Source organism: Carassius auratus, unplaced genomic scaffold, assembly GCF_003368295.1.
Source record: "Carassius auratus strain Wakin unplaced genomic scaffold, ASM336829v1 scaf_tig00214278, whole genome shotgun sequence".
Classification (NCBI taxonomy): domain Eukaryota; kingdom Metazoa; phylum Chordata; class Actinopteri; order Cypriniformes; family Cyprinidae; genus Carassius; species Carassius auratus.
Window position 1 is genome coordinate 49,644 of NW_020527590.1, and position 17,245 is coordinate 66,888.

At 37.4% G+C, this 17,245-nt stretch overlaps 3 protein-coding genes across 8 annotated transcripts; 2 read left to right on the top strand and 1 right to left on the bottom strand.

Moving 5' to 3' along the window:
- Positions 1-237: 237 nt before the first annotated feature.
- On the top strand, positions 238-5,187 carry LOC113091736 (flocculation protein FLO11-like). Its single transcript, XM_026257361.1, has 8 exons — positions 238-385; positions 1,252-1,469; positions 1,778-1,940; positions 2,091-2,171; positions 2,260-3,285; positions 3,405-3,466; positions 4,254-4,297; positions 5,086-5,187. Exons 2-8 carry the CDS (start codon positions 1,254-1,256, stop codon positions 5,135-5,137), a joined length of 1,644 nt encoding a protein of 547 aa, XP_026113146.1. The 5' UTR covers positions 238-385; positions 1,252-1,253; the 3' UTR covers positions 5,138-5,187.
- A 2,423-nt stretch (positions 5,188-7,610) lies between these two features.
- On the bottom strand, positions 7,611-14,189 carry LOC113091734 (uncharacterized). 6 transcript variants are annotated; one of them, XM_026257355.1, is made up of 17 exons: positions 13,382-14,189; positions 13,105-13,187; positions 12,848-12,983; positions 12,440-12,511; positions 11,904-12,284; positions 11,705-11,806; positions 11,402-11,634; positions 11,135-11,313; positions 10,596-10,686; positions 10,165-10,512; positions 9,916-10,033; positions 9,664-9,755; positions 9,470-9,587; positions 9,081-9,185; positions 8,791-8,991; positions 8,478-8,651; positions 7,611-8,092 (listed from the first exon to the last, which is right to left on the bottom strand). In XM_026257355.1, the coding sequence occupies exons 5-17, from the start codon at positions 12,058-12,060 to the stop codon at positions 7,875-7,877; spliced, it is 2,136 nt and encodes a 711-aa protein (XP_026113140.1). In that variant the 5' UTR covers positions 12,061-12,284; positions 12,440-12,511; positions 12,848-12,983; positions 13,105-13,187; positions 13,382-14,189; the 3' UTR covers positions 7,611-7,874. The 6 variants fall into 6 exon arrangements, with proteins under 6 accessions (XP_026113140.1, XP_026113138.1, XP_026113139.1 ...); XM_026257353.1 differs by having other exon boundaries at positions 13,105-13,219; XM_026257354.1 differs by having other exon boundaries at positions 13,105-13,197; positions 13,382-13,405.
- Positions 14,190-14,291: 102 nt separating this feature from the next.
- LOC113091735 (cardiac phospholamban-like) lies at positions 14,292-17,199 on the top strand. The gene is made up of 2 exons (XM_026257360.1): positions 14,292-14,423; positions 16,713-17,199. The coding sequence occupies exon 2, from the start codon at positions 16,792-16,794 to the stop codon at positions 16,948-16,950; it is 159 nt and encodes a 52-aa protein (XP_026113145.1). The 5' UTR covers positions 14,292-14,423; positions 16,713-16,791; the 3' UTR covers positions 16,951-17,199.
- Positions 17,200-17,245: the final 46 nt, after the last annotated feature.

Sequence of the window (17,245 nt, forward strand, 5' to 3'; positions counted from 1 at the left end):
ATATATATATATATATATATATATATATATATTTTTTTTTTTTTTTTTTTTTTTTTTTTTTTGCTGTGTATGGTAATACATTAATAGCGCATACCCTTCCCAAACGTGAGAACAACACGATAGAAAGATTAAAAAAAATACCCGAATGTAATACGTCACGTGACGTCACCATAATTTGCTAAAATTTAGTTTAAAAAAGAAATTAAAAAATAAAATTAAAAAATAAAATAAAAAATTCACATGATTAATACTCTCAAATGTGAACCTTGTATGCTTGCATCCAGCTGTGGAAATTCTGGGAAAATACCCGTCAATGCCCGTTAATGATGACGTTATATTCCCGCTTGCAACCACGACTTCCTCCTTTTCGGACTTCATCAAGCAGGTAAGACGCGTTGACAACAATATGCACAACAATGTAATTATATAAGAGCTATTGCCATTTGCAATATTAATGTATTAAATAACTTATTTAATATTTGTATGGTGTTCTTTGGTCACTCTATATATAGTTATATAACATATTATAGCCAAAGCTATAACATTTCTATGTTGACCTAAATGTAACCTTAATTATTTGGGTTATTAAGGATTTACAAAGAATAAATGGACTATTCAATGAGAATATGGAAATTGGTGAATACAGGCCTAATAAATGAATAATGTTGCTTAATGCAGGCCTTATTACAGACACATTAGTTATTTGTTAATTGCTAATGCTTATTCCCTAAACTAAAGTGTTACCATAATTTCAGCAATCAGTTCAACTTAAATATATTATCAGTTAATCATTTTAAACATTTCAATTTATTTGATCAGAGCGCTTGTTTAAAACTGATCAATTGGGCACATCAAAAATGTTCTATGATTGGCTATGTATAGTGTCTCTTGTATTGCTAATTGGGCTAACTTTAACAATCCCTTTTAAGTAGAAAGTAGTCTATAAACTCATCATCAAAATGATTATTTGAGTTATAGACTAACCCCCCACCCCCCACCATTTGTTAAGCAAACTTAGGTACAATGAAAGGCGCTATATAAGTTCAAGTTGTTATTAACTATGCTGTTAGGTATAGTGCCATATTTAATTTGATCCCCCCCCCCCCACCCCCAAACAATAAAATGAAAATTGCCTGAGACACCGTGCCCTGATGTTCGTGTCTAACCAGCCAAAGACCAGAAAAATTTGCCAATTTTTATATCATTTCATTGTATTATTATTATTATGAATTTATGTCTCTTTCCATACAGATATGCCAGGACCTGGTTCAACTACTAAGAAATGTGCTTCTTGTTCTATGCCACTCAATGTGGCTTGCAAGACGATCAAGTACTGCAAAGCAGTGCAGCCCCACAATCTGCGTTTGAAAAAAAAAATAGAAAGATTTGATTTGAAATCAGAGACATGGGCCCAGGCCCAGAAAAAGAATAACACTTCATCCCACCTGATGGATGACGCTTCTTTGTTGGTATGTTACAGACTATTATTATTTTTATTTTTTTGGCTTGCATACATAAGTAATCAAACACCTCTATCTTTTAGTTTTAGGTTTACACTTATTGACACATCTTCTTAATAAAAAATCTCTGTGTAAAGCTTCTAATTGCTGATCCCAAAATTCTAAAGACTGTTGTTGCAGCGAAATAGTTCTTATGAATATGTATACATGCAGCATATGTCATTATGTTAGTATACTAAGAACTTCCTTTAACTGACTCTGAAATTTACCATAAATGTTCAGAAATAATGTAGATTTTGCTTTACTCTTGTTGGAAGCTGGAAAGGTTTCAGGCCCTTGGCTCCAGGGGTGTGTTATTTATATCCCGCCCTGGAACTAAATCATGGACCTGTGAGGTTCTTCTGCCCAGATGTAAAGTCACTGAATCAGCATCTGCCTGCCTAAAGAGGATGGAGGCGTTGTTTGAATTTGTTGTGCAAGGTATTGTTGTATGTTAATGTAAAACAAGACATCATTAGATAAATAGTACGTTTTTTTTTATAGCAGTCATGCCATATTGAAATCAATTAAACCCTTTAATTATATGGTGTTATTTAATTTATTTTTTTGTTTGACTTCTGTTAATACTAGGTTGGAGTCAGTCAGAGAAAGTAGCAGCCTCAGCAGCAGAGATCCCACAGCCTCCTGTAGACAACTCACTGGCCACATCAAGTAAGTGTTGCATAGTTACATAATGTACTGATATTCCACCCTAGATGCTGTTTATAATTCCAAATTTTGTATTACTGGTTGCTTTTAGGTTATTATGGAGCCCCTGCTCTTCCCATTCCTTCCCCTTCAGCTCCTAATCTTGCCAGTCCTACCCCTCCAGCGCCTACCCTTTCCATTCCTACCCTTCCAGCCCCTACTCTTTCCTTTCCTACCACTCCAGCTCCTACTCTTCCCATTCCTACCACTCCAGCTCCTACTCTCCCCATTCCTACCACTCCAGCTCCTACTCTTCCCATTTCTACCACTCCAGCTCCTACTCTTCCCATTTCTACCACTCCAGCCCCTTCTCTTTCCATTCCTACCCTTCCAGTCTCTACTCTTTCCATTCCTACCACTCCAGCTCCTACTCTTTCCATTCCTACCCCTCCAGTCTCTACTCTTTCCTTTCCTACCACTCCAGCTTCTACTCTTCCCATTCCTACCACTCCAGCCCCTACTCTTTCCATTCCTACCCCTCCAGTCTCTACTCTTTCCATTCCTACCACTCCAGCTCCTACTCTTTCCATTCCTACCACTCCAGCTTCTACTCTTCCCATTCCTACCCCTCCAGCTCCTACTCTTCCCATTTCTACCACTCCAGCTTCTACTCTTCCCATTCCTACCACTTCAGCTTCTACTCTTCCCATTCCTACCCCTCCAGCTCCTACTCTTCCCATTCCTACCCCTCCAGCTTCTACTCTTCCCATTCCTACCACTCCAGCTCCTACTCTTTCCATTCCTACCACTCCAGCTTCTACTCTTCCCATTCCTACCCCTCCAGCTCCTACTCTTTCCATTCCTACCACTCCAGCTCCTACTCTTTCCATTCCTACCACTCCAGCTTCTACTCTTCCCATTCCTACCCCTCCAGCTCCTACTCTTCCCATTCCTACCCCTCCAGCTTCTACTCTTCCCATTCCTACCACTTCAGCTTCTACTCTTCCCATTCCTACCCCTCCAGCTCATACTCTTCCCATTCCTACCACTCCAGCTTCTACTCTTCCCATTCCTACCCCCCCAGCTCATAATCTTGCCATCCCTGCTCCTGGAGGAAACAAGAGGAAGAAAAATAATGGTGGGTGTATATGTTTTTACAAACATGTATCTAATTTATTTTTGAGACAAACAATCTAGTGGTTGTTTTACATTGGAAAATTAATGGACATTTCACCAAAAACAAATTGTGTATTTCAGATTGCTCTCACAGCAGCCAGGAAGTATTCAAGGGAGATATTTTGAAGGAACGAGTTAAAGAGGTTGGTCAGCCATTACCTGATATGGATAAAAACTAGGCAGTAGAACATTAAAGAATGGATGTTAATGCAAGGTTAGAACTGAACTTATTAACACACAAGACTTATCTACATTGCACATAATGATATGACATATTATTTTCCACTATTATTTCACATATGTTTTACATTTGTGGTTCAAGATTTTATTTGTCACATACACAGTTATATAGAGAATATATAATCAGCAGTGAAATGTAAAACAGGTCGCTCCATGCAGAGTGCCATTATTATCATAATACAAACACAAGAAGAAATCTGAATATATATGTATATATATAAACTAATTGTGTACAGAAGTATTAGACTAATGCTTCTTTAGGTGAACAGAAATGTACAGAGATACTTACATAAATATTTGGGTGAACAGAAATTTACAAGACGTGCAATGAAGAACAGGTTATTGTATATACTATATGTAGACAACTCAAAATACAGTCCAAAATAAAGAGGCTTTTATTTATGAAAGTGTATTGTTAGTTATTTCACGTATAAGCCTACTTAACTAATGTACTTTAAATGTAGACCTACAGATTACGTTTCTTACAGTTATTAGGTTTTTTAACACTTTTGCTTCATCATTAGGGGGTTTTGTGTGTAGATTGAGGGGGGAAATTATATTAAACTATTTTAACACAAGGCTGCAGCAGAACAAAAAATGTGAAAATAGTGAAAGGGGTCTGAATTCCTTAGTTGTGTAGCTGGCAGTATTGACAACAATCAAACTAACTTAATATTCTGTTTTCATTAGGGAAGGAAGGAATACCTTCTGAAATGGCACCCTTGCAGTTTATGGTATGCATGGAAATCTTTACTCTTTACCTCCTTTTTGTTTTCAGTGCTGTTTGTTTGTCTTTAAGCAGGATTACACAAAAACTACCAGCATGAGTTTCATGAAAGATGTATCATGGGTCAAGTAAGTACCCATGACATTTTAGAGCGGATCCAAGTCACGGGGCAAAGTTTCACATTCGCTAGTGTTGTGCCATACAGCATTTTCGCATAATCATTCCTTTCTTTTTATGGCCCTAATTTGTTGGTAGTTTCAGTAGTTAAATACACAAAAATGGCAAAAATGTAATTTAAGTATTTGAATTAATATACAAATAAGAATGCATTTGAACTACTAGGAAGCTACAGCAAATTCAGTCAAATTAATAATTTAACTGTTTGTAGTTCACGACTCCCCAACACTGGTAAACATTATTACCAGTTTATTATTTTTTCTCAAAGGCCCCAAGTTATTAATTCATTAGCCAACATATATAAAAAAATGTGGGCTACACAAAGTTATATTGGATAAATATTTCGGGATGATTATAAGATTTTATTTCAGTTTATCTCTTTCTGTAGTGTTTATAAAATTGCACTCTACTTAGTAAAAAAGCTTGACAAAGTATGTAATACTTATCCATGTTTTTTACATAACATTCAGCCATTTTTGTCACCATGTAAGTGATAATGAATCAAATGTGTCAAATGACAACACCCTTCTTTTTTTTAAGTAGTTTTGTAAGTTCTTGAACTCTTAAAACAAATACTTGTTACACATAACATGCATATGTTCTCTGTTTTCATTTCAGTGGAAAAAAATGGAGAAGCACCTGGGTGGAGGAGGATTCCTTCCTTATGTAGTGTGTGTGTGTGTGTCTGTGTGAGTGTTTAATAAACCGTTGTTATAATGCCTTCGTTGGACTGACTCTTTTATGCACTTTCACATACAACACATTCTGTCAACGTGTTAAGCTAAGGAAAATAAACATTGTGGGACCTCAATAAAAGGGTCAAATCTCTTGTTGGTCTTAAGGGTCATGTCAGTAATTTCTTCACATATCAGCCTATGAAACATACGTTATACAGGACATAAATACACAATTATTTGTCAAATTTGAGACCTCTAACTGCTTGTGCGTTGCCAGGAGGCGGAACCAAAGCGTGGGAAAATTACATTCCTACGGGTGCTACAGAGTCTGAGATTGTGCAAGGTGTAACTTCACATCTCTCCCTTTACATCATAGTGGGACATTATATAACAAATTTCATCATTCTATGAGGTCTTCTTGTTAGAAATGTCAACCCTAGGTCTAAGCTTAATATCGAGCCTATGAACGGCATGGGTCAAACAGGCCTCATATCAGCAATGGAAACATATGTGATATAGAGAATAAAGACACACTTATTTGTTTAATTTAAAAGTTCCTTGTTATCTTAAATGGCATATTTTAAAGATGGCAAAGGTAGTCCATATCATCTGGTGTGACCAATATAAAGGCCTGTTTGAACCATATGCATTTTATGGGTATTAAACTTATAGGTTTACCATTTCTAACTGAACAATGAAATGTTGCATTAAACCGTTACATATGATACAAAACAAGGGAGCAAGTCGAAATCACACCTCATTCATTCATAGACCGTTTTACACCCCAAATCTATTTTTTCAGATTTGTGGCTCTGCCTTCTGTGAACTCAGAACCAGCTAGGGGTCTCACATTTCACAAATCAAATTTGTCACCAACCCCTGTATCAATAAATGTCCCATGCCAACATTTCCTAATGTCAATTTAACCAAAATCTAACAGTCTGAATAGTAAATGTGAAGGAACAATGCAAAGTCAATGCAAAACTGGGTGGGTCTGTGGCAGATAATTAATTGCACACAGATTTTATTTTATTTTTGAAGCACATATGACTTATGTTGCATTAATAAGAGGCACAAAATAATACAGAATCCTTTCACCGAACACGTCTGCAGTTGGATGAGCTTAAACAAAAACAGCATTTTGCACTGATGTACAAACCCGATTCCAACAAAGTTGGGGCACTGTAGAAATTGGGAGTAAAAAAGGGATGGAATAATTTACAGATCTCAAACTTATATTTCATTCAAAATAGAATAGAGAGAACATATAATTTTGGATTTAATGAGGGCTACACATTCCAAATAAGTTGGGACAAGTCCATGTTTCCCACTGTGTTGCATCGTCTCTTCTTTTTCTAACAGTCTGCAAATGTCTGGGGACTGAGGAGACAAGTTGCTCAGGTTTAGGAATAGGAATGTTTTGCCATTCTTGTCTAATACAGGCTTCTAGTTGCTCAACTGTCTTAGGTCTTCTTTGTCGCATCTTCCTCTTTATGAAGCACCAAATGTTTTCTATGGGTGTAAGATCTGGACTGCAGGCTGGTCATTTCAGTATCGGATCCTTCTTCTACACAGCCATGATGTTGTAATTGATGCAGTATGTGGTCTGACATTGTCATGTTGGAAAATGCAAGGTCTTCCCTAAAAGAGATGTTGTTCTAGAACTTGGATATACCTTTCAGCATTGATGGTGTCTTTCCAGATGTGTAAGCTGCCCATGCCACACACACTCATGAAACCCCATACCATCAGAGATGCAGGCTTCTGAACTGAGCACTGAAAACAACTTGGGTTGTCCTTGTCCTCTTTAGTCCGGATGACATGGCATCCCAGTCTTACAAAAATAACTTTATATTTTGATTCATCTAACCACAGAAGTTTTCCACTTTGCCACAGTCCATTTTAAATTAGCCTTGGCCCAGAGAAAACACCTGTGCTTAAATATGGCTTCTTTTTTGACCTATAGAGTTTTAGCCATCACCAGTGAATGGCACGGTGGATTGTGTTCACCGACAATGTTTTCTGAGAGACACTGCCACTCTGAGAGGCTCTTTTTATACCCAATCATGTTGCCAATTGACTTAATAAATTGGTCCTCCAGCTAACTTTTCTGGCCTCTTATTGCTACCGGTACCAACTTTTTTGGAAATCCAATGAAATCCAAAATGAGCCAATATTTGGCATGACATTTTAAAATGTCTCATTTTCAACATTTGATATGTTATCTATATTCTATTATGAATAAAATATAAGTTTATGAGATTTGTAAATTATTCCATTCCTTTTTTACTCACAACTTACTTTTTATGGAATAGGGTTTGTAGTTGCTATAATATCCATAAAGTAGTCTTGGAGGTAGTCATTCAACAACTAACTGTCAGACTATGAGAGACTGTGTGAGAATGTGGTGCAGCAGGAACAATAAAGCCTAGCATACAAAGCAGATAAAGAATAACAGCAGAAAGATCACTATACGTCAGCTTTTATTTATAGAGTTAGTACCAAGTACATTAATTTGATCAGTTACAGGGCTGGTGGGTGGGGACTCTTCATCTGACACAGAAATAATTTTGCTAGTTTATTCATCACAATAAAGGCAATGGTATTTATGTAAATTAAATAAGGGAGACTATCTATTGAAAAAGGGTATGTCCAAAACCACACCCTCCAAAAAAAAAAAAAAAAAAACCGGCAAGCAAATGCAAAAACACATGTCAATTCACAAATTAGTTAGACATCTTCCAAATCACTGTACTCTGAGCTCTCGTATTCAAGTCCTTTATTCTCATCCGGTATCTCCGGTATCTCCTCAGACCAGTCTTCAGGGAATAGAGGTCCTAAAGCCAAGCTGTATCTTGAGGAAACGACTTTAATCTTCTCCTCCACATCAGCAAGCCTTTCCTGTAGAAGACACTGTAGCCCACAATGCCCCTCGTCAGTTAAACTGCCTAGGAGGAAATATAAAATGAAAAAGGCACACATTAATTCTTACCTGTTTAGACCCTTAACTTGACCCAGTTAAGATAGCCAACATACATTTCCATATCTGAACAGCATTGTAACATTCAATTCAGTTAACTTTATTTATCCCCGTAGGGCAATTCAATTTTAGCCTACCAGTCATATCAACAAGACAACACTTAATCAAGCATTCAGAAACACTGTCAATGACATCATATTGCATTTGGGCACCAAAACAAAAAATACACAGGCCACAATACATAGACTAAGCAGCAACCAAAGTTCAAGTAGATAAATAAATAGATAAATAATAAGAATAAGTAATAAATAAATAATAAAAACGGCACTTCAGTGTTAACCCCATGTTCTTACCACGGTTTCCTCCAGACATTTCTGCAATCAGCTTCCTAATGCCATCAGCCAGCCCTCTGAGGTAGGTGCAGTGCTGTCTCATCTCGCTAAGAATTAGGATCTTCTCTTCTTGCAGCCGCATCTTTGACATGTATGCATCGAAAATCTTCTTCTTAGTGAGGATGTTTGTGGATTCTAAAGTCATACAAATGAGCCAGTCAACAGGATTGACCTGTAAGCTGCAATATAGTTGTATAGCATACATGCCCATTAAGCTGCGTCAACATCTGTTTGCTCAATGTAATCCCTCTCCCTCACAGAAGTTGTTCCATACCAGTGCTGTGAACCTCCCATGGCCATATTAGACTGTCCTCCCCACTGCCATGGCCCACCATAGAGAGTCGGCTCTCCACCATCTGCTCAGTTATGCCCTCCTTCTCTGGCACCTGCTCATTGTATCGTTTGATTGCTTCAAAGAGTTTCCTTTTCTCTTCCACCAGTTTCCGTCGCCGCATTTGTCGAATCTTGTTGCTGTCTATAATTTCCAAACACATGACAGAAACATAAAATCTAGACAAGAGATTCACAAGTCTTGTAAATAAATTAGATAATTCAACAACATACCTGTCTGATTATAAAGGCTTGCTTTTTTTTGATAGACACCCATACATATGTGCTCTATCGACCGCTGAAGGATATGTTGGTCATCCTGTCTGACATCTATAGAATCTTGGGAGGAGACAAAAGCATGAATAAATAACCACTTTGGAAAGGTCAATTTACATTTCTGATAAAATCTACCTGACAGTGCATCAATGGCACTATATCCATTAGCACTATGCTGTATGTGCAGTTTGCAACAGTGGCTAAAACACCTTAAATATGATATTCATTTAGGAACGTAATGTGTTACAAAATAAAGTAATGTAATTACAGTAACACGTCCTCAACACTGTCGAGCACACTATGCTGTAACTGTAAACAGCCTATTATTTATAACGTCAATACTGTACCATCAGTGGCCCACTGTCTGACGTCATGTACCCACTGCTGGACCATGTTCTCAGGACACCCAAGTTCACGGCTCAAGTTCTCCAGCCTCTGGGACTCAGCCTCAGCCTTTCGGACGGTCTTCCAATAAAAATGCAAACAAACAATTGCCTTTGCCATCTTGGACCAGATTAATTCTGTGTAATATGGTCAATACCTTGACATATCTGTTGGACAATGCAAGATGAAGGCCATCATGCTTGCGTCTATTCCACCCAATTGCATGTACAGTCAGCATGTCATTGCGAGCTTTTAGAAAACATATTCAAATGTTACTGGACGGCCTATTCAAATTTAATTAAAATAAAGGTTTCTCTTCTGTATTTTTGTATAAAGAATGAAAGACTAATGAAAGAATAGCTGAAAGAACAAAACATTTGTATTAATGTAATAAAGGAGAATCACATACCAGATTTGGTCATGAACTTCGTTGTGAGAGCACAACGAGAGAGGAAACTGTTCACCATTTCCACCTCTTCCCCTGCAGTTGCGCCAGCACCCTCCTGATTCCTACCACTCCAGACAATCAAACAAATGTGTGAAAAAGTTATTGGTTAGGGATGCACCAATCTCAGTTTTGCAAAGACATAAATTGTGCATTCCCATTATCAATAATTAAATTAAATAAAAATAGTAAATAGTATAATAAAGACAATACCTCACACTTAGTTGAATGGGCCTTGGCGTGCATGACTGACAGAAATGGTCTCATTTGAAGAAGAGGGCTCAGTTCAGGCATAGAGACTGACATCTTCTGAAGATAGGGCCAGTACTTGCATGAGATGTCAGTGCAGTAGAAATGTATGTTTGTGGCTGCCTGAAGCTCCTTCTGCAGGAATAGGGGATACGCAAAGATCTCCCCCCTGTACATGTTGAGACCCTTTAATATCACCCCATGCCTGCAAACAGCTACCTCAAGACCCTCTTCATCAAGTTTGCTAGCTCTTCTGGCAGTCTCCCTGGCAGCAGACCACTGAGTAGCACCACAAGTGCCTTTTCCTGGAGTCTGCATGAAAAAAAATTATAGATATATTAGATGGCAAAAATACTGCATTTACACAGCAGGGCTACAAATTCTGAATTACTAACACTTTTCGCTTTACTCCTGATTTCTTCAACGAAAGAGGATACGTCCACATCTTTGGCAATGAAGATGCCCTCAAAGTATGGTTCCTCTGACCTCAATGAAAGCAGAAAAAAGGCATATTCAGTGGCAGAAACCATTTGTTCAGTAGGTTTTAAAAGTTGTAAAACAACTTAAGCAAGGCGCACAGCTGCAAAATACAAAATTATCACCACATGGTTCTTCGTACTGGATTTTAAAGTGTGGCAAATTAATATTTATATCTGGTATCAAATGTGTCATGTTGTTGTAGTGTGGTGATGTATGACAATTCTATAAAATGGTGCAGAGTAATGGCCAATGACAGCAAAAGAGGAAACCAGGGAGGAAGCAGAAACAAGTACAGCAGATCATGGAACTTTGAATAATTATCTCATTAGAAATAGAAGCGTCTGTGTTGTGATAACATGAGCTACTATGATGTAGTGCCCCTGTCACAGAGTGATGTTGTGCAGTGTATACTGTACAGCAAAGCCATGTAGTGTGGCATCTTGCCTTGCATTACCCTTTAGAGTGTTGAAACCTGTACAGTTTTCTGTTGCCGTCTGCAGAAACCGCAAGCATGTTGGGTGTACATGCTGGGCAGGTGAAGTGCTCCACATTTGCCATTTTCTCACATAAAAACTGGCAGAAAGTGTATTCCACAAAGCTCCTTTGAAATGCATCTCCATGTATTTTACCGCTCTGTAAATGTGCAAAAAGTTAAGAGAAAAGTAAAATGAAATAGCCAATGGTCTCTAATTAAGGAAATCTTCATCCACACAGAACATACCCTTCCAAACTGCTCTGTCCTCTGCTCTAACAACCGCAAAAAGCCTTGTCTTGACAAACCCGGAGCAACGGTTTTCATCTCCTCAAATGTGCTGAATACATCCACTGAAAACAATGTTTCAGAATTTACAGATGCTGGCCAATACCCACTTCTTATGAGGTCGCTTCTGTCAGGTGTCCATTGTGATAGACACACTCTGCACGCCAAATTGGGCAAGTACAAGTCATAACGACCTAAAAAGAATCAAACGTATGAATATCTTGTGACCCTTAACTGCAAAACCAAAAAATAAAGCCTACCTACCATTTATGCAAACCAAAATAGTTACTCTTCCAGCAGATTCTGTGATGTTTGTTGGGTCACAGGTGCACAGTCGGTCAGGTCTCACTGTAGGCAACAGCCGAACTAAAAAGAAATTGCAGAAATTTTGAAAAGAGCTTAAAGGATTGTCTGATTGAGAAATGTAAATACTACAACACACACACACTAATCAGAGCAGTACCTTGATTTTTTAATGTACATCTGCCATTTTCTTTCACACAGCACACCGTTGGCGGAATGGGCCGGTAAAATCCATCAATGCACGACTCCCTGTTATGGAGTACCAGTTTTTTGTGGCAAATTATATCACACTCCATACACAGCCACTCTTCAGGCATGCAGTCTCTGCAACGAATAATGGCAGGAGATGAGCACTGACTGCATTTATTTTCCTTGACCACCCTGGAGAACAACAAGCAGTCCAGGTGGTAGGGCCTTGCTTTCTGCCACTCATCTTGGGCTGCAGACTGTCACAAGCTCCATGATGATGATGTTGAAGGAGGACCATCTGAAGCTTCAACAGTTGTTGCCAGAATCTCCTGCAGTTTCTGCATCTCACTGTCTGAAAGAGGGACATGAAAAAAAGCTCCTTATGGATTCTACAAAGACCCCATTGTGGTTCTGGAAAGATTAAACTACTTGGCTACAATATAGTGAAGTAACAATAATTTTACACGGTTCATTTGATTAAAAAATGTCAATATGGAGTCATCCTACCAAGTAAGTGTTGAGACATGTTTTGTTCTGTCACCATGGATACCTCCTCAGCTGGGTCACAAGGATTCAGGACTGAAAGATATTGGGGTAAAGTCTCCCTTAAATACTTTTGCAGTTTGGTGCATGTAAGTAAATCAGACATAACACTCTACCAGAAAGAAAAAGAACTACTGTACTGTAATGTTACTGCATCACTCCTTGATGCAATGGTCAGACTAAGTTTGTTTGGAAACATTACTTGCAAGGGGGCATAGGCATCCTGGAATGTGTGGGGAATGTAACAATCAAAAGCAGTGAAGTTATAGGCTATATTTACAGGTGATTTAACCAGAGAAGACATAGACCAACCTAGCCTGGCTCCACACACACCTATTCAGAATATACAGTAGGATACAGATGACGACCAACCTGTAGCTGAAGAACGCATACGCGTTTTTCCGCTTCTGCTCTTTCTTTTCAGCAGTGGACGACCTTCACAGTCTCTCTCAATCCACTGAAATTTACTCTCCCGGTTAGGGGGTGCACTTTTCTCATCTTGTTTTTCCTTGCACCAGAGAAAATCAACATTACATGTAAACACATCAGCAGTGGGTTTTCTCCCATTTTTACTCACTGTATGAATCCCATTCATTTGCAAATTGAGCTGTATAACTAAAGATACTCACTTTCATTTGAGCCAAAAGCAGGTCTGCATGGAACATAGCATCCTCTGCTGCACCAATGTCCTGCTCAGCCATCTTAATTGCAACTAAAGACAACTAAATTGCTGACGTTAAAAGTCTATTGGAAAATTAAGACATTTACTGAGTGACCAAAGAACACCATAAAAATATTAAATAAGTTATTATATATATTAATATCGCAAATGACAATAGCCCTTATATAATTACATTTTAGTATATATTGTTGTCAACGCCTCTTATATTAATACGCCTCTCTTACCTGCTTAATGAAGTCCGAAGAGGAGGAAGTCCTCTTGTTCTGCCTTTATTGAGCCTTTATTTGGCGATACGCAATCTCGCATCGATTTTGCGCATTACCGCCACCTACTTGTAAGGAGAATGTCTAACGTTAGTTGCAAGCGGATCATTAACGTGCATTAACGGATATTTTCCCCGAATTTCCACAGCTGAAAAAAAACATGCAAATTTCACATTTGAGAGTATTACTCCAGTGACGTTATTTCAGTGTTTTGTTTTCTTTAAATTAAACTTTAGCAAATTACGGTGACGTCACGTGATGCGTTCGGGTATTTTTTTTTCTGTCGTGTAGTTCTCACGTTTGGCAAGGGTATCCACTATTAATGTATTCTACCATACACAGCAAAAAATATATTTTGCTGGTTATGGTTAACATGGTTTAACGTCGATATAACACATTGTTTAGCTTTCACCTAAACGAGGAGCTGGGGGAAGCAAGAAAAATAGACGTTTTACTCATTACTTCAATAAAAATGTGACATTGAGACGTTTTTTCGGCATGGAACAAGGCAAATGAATGCTTTTCACCTTGAAAATATTGTTTATACATATTAAATAATTAAATAGAAAATTGCTCAGTGGTCTTCAATACAACAGAATGCCATTTTTCTCGATTTAATGAAAACTAAAATAGATCGTTATGGCAGAGCTTACAGCAATGGCGAGTAAAATAAGTGAACATCCGGGTATTTCTCCACGGGAACGTGTTAACGCAAACGTGTAAGATTCACGTCTGAGGTTGTTAAACTGTGACATCTACACGTTTTCCAAAGTGGACCAACGTGATTATTTCACGTCTTGTCGTGATACCGGGTTGTGAGATAGGGATGCACTCTGTGTGCTCTACCGCCCCCCTGTTTGTTTTCCCCACCCCTTTCAGTCCCTCCTATAAACTTTGTAGCGAGTCCTGAGAGCCTGTGTGTCTACATCCAACATTCTCCTGCTCTTCACACTTTAGCTTTTATCTGAAAGGACTGCTTCCTCTTTCGGCTGCTGTTTAACGGGTAAGAAAAAGGCTTTTAATCAATTAAATCTTAAGCTTAACAGCCCTCGAATGAAATTATCACAGCTACTTGAGTAAAATAATATCCAAATATTAGCTTTAATATTAAAACATTACGATTTCCTAGACATTGCACGCAGTTTACATCAGAAAATAGTGAAAGAGAATTTGAAAACATCACACTTGAAGGACACAGAGGATGAGCTGTCTAGAAAGAACACCAAAAGCACATTTGCATCCTGAACTGAAACACCACTTTCATAAAATTTGCTTTCATGCAAATCAGCGAACCGAAAACAGTCGGTCAAAGTCAAACAATAATTTGATGAACTATAACATACGTTCACAGGAATAAATCTAAATGTGCTTTGATGTTTTATTTATTTTTTACTATACAACCAGTACAGAGTAAAGTTGTATAGTCTTTTGAAACTGAATAGAAGGCAAATCTAGTGGGCTTTTGTTAAACTTCAATACAGCTGATCACAAATGCTAGTGTTTACTTTCCAGCTAAACAGTTATTATTGTCTTTGGATCACAGGACTGGAATGCAGGGCCTCTCCTGATTAAAACAGTTTTTTGAAGCCTTTAAAATGAAATCAAGTTCATAAGTCTCCACTTTTGCTGAGATATTTTTATTTTTATCATCTTGCTGATTTTGTTTATCCTGTCCACATACAGTAGAGCAACTTAAGTGCCGTCCTCGAGGGGCTAATAGCGATATGGGGTCTCTTAAATCTAGTTCAATCTTAATACACTATATAGCACCATGATATGCTGAAGTTTCTCATCTAAAATGCTCTTTTCCTGAGGCTAGATAAGTAAGATAGAGAGACGGATAAACAACGACTTCTCGTCTCTCGGTCAATTAACTCAGTTAATAGGAATGCTGTTCCTGGAAAATAATAAAAGAATGTCTTACTTGGAATTACTTGAACTTGTGATGACATTTAGAGTGACTCGACTGACTGTACGTGAACTTTTGGCAAAGTCTGGAAATACTGAGCACATGTATCTGCAGACGGCCGATAAGAGAATAGCTTGAGCGGTTAGACAAGTGGCCGTCACTCACAAATGCGTGTCATTCACAGCTTTTAACATGAGTGCCCTAAAGAGGGTAAGAGTCACTACTTTCTGAACTCTGAGTGCCACTACAGAGTGTTCATGCTCATCACATCACTTCGGAACAAAGGCAAATATGCAAGACAAATGCATGCTATTAATAAAAAGAATTTAATAACAATTGTAAGATTCCTATTGTTGTTGTTTTTATTATTAAAGAACCCCTTATAAAGAAAATTCTGAATTTGCACAATATCTACTGAACATGGATTATTTTGATGCAGTATTTTTAATTACTCTGCATGTATTTGTTAATGGATTACATGAAAATGCTTTATCCTTTAAATAAATAAATACAGTGTATGTCTTTATTTATAAATAAATAAATAAATAAAATATATTATATGTAATTTAATACGTAAATAAATATACTAATAAATTATTACTAATAAGATAAAAACATTAAGCATTTTTACACATTTTTACACACACACACACACACAAATACATAATTATACAATAACAACTATATTCTATAGTCCAATAAATAAGTAAAACGTTTTTAACATATTTAATTTGCTTGTATATGATAAATTATGTACTTTTTAGAGTGTTACACATCACTATGGAAGCCTGTTTCCGCTACTGAATAATAATAAAACAAGGTAATTGCAACATTTTCTCTCACAATTTTGAGTTATAAAGTCAAAATGAAAGATATAAATTCACAATTCTGCATGTTTTTTTTATTGCAAGTTATAAAATCAGAATTGCGAGATATAAACTTGCAATAATGAGGACAAAAATTCTGAATTTTGAGATAAAAAGTCAAAATTACCTTGTCTTATTTTTTATTTAGTGGTGGAAATGGGCTTCCAAACATCTCTCTATAGCAAACAGAAAATAGTAGTAAATATTTTTGTGGTACCTGATGTATCAGTTTCATCAGGTCTTTTAATTTTATGTTGTCATAAATACAAATAAATAAATAAATAAGTACAGTAATGTAGAATTATGGGCATGGATGCAACATCACAACCTGAAAGGTAAAAAAAAAAGCATCCCACTGTAGAGGGCAACATAGCCTACATCAGAGATTTATATATAAAGACTGAGCCATGCACATCAGAATCAGAACAGATTTACTATAAATAAATCCAAGTGTGATCACCTGTTATATTTTTATGTCTAAGACACAAAGAATAATTTCTTTAATTTTCACCATAAGGCACCACAAGAACATAACAGCACCACCATCTCCATCCGTCCATTCCTCTCACTGCCGCTAGTCTACAGTCTTCATCAGGATGGAGAGGGTGCAGCACATGGCACGCTCAGCCATCCGGAGGGCGTCCAACATCGAAGTGAACCCACAGACCAAACGTAACCTACAAGATCTCATCATCAACTTCTCCCTCATCCTCATCTGCCTGCTGCTCATCTACATCATCGTCTTGCTCATGTGACAGCAAAAGATGACAACCGGCCAATCGCAAGACGCACTGCACAAGACCTTGGACAGTTTTGGGGAATTGAAAATGTCCTACTGATGATGCAACACATGTTAATTTCCTGAAATGATTCGAGGGCAGCACTGATTTTTCTTCATTTATGTTTGTTGCATTATTCATTCAACAATAAGCATATTTTTGACCTTTGGATGATTACAAATCTCATTTATGTCTTGTATTGGGTTATATATAAAACATACAAAATTGCACGTGAGGTAAATTCAGATAAGTGTTGTATATGAATGAAGAC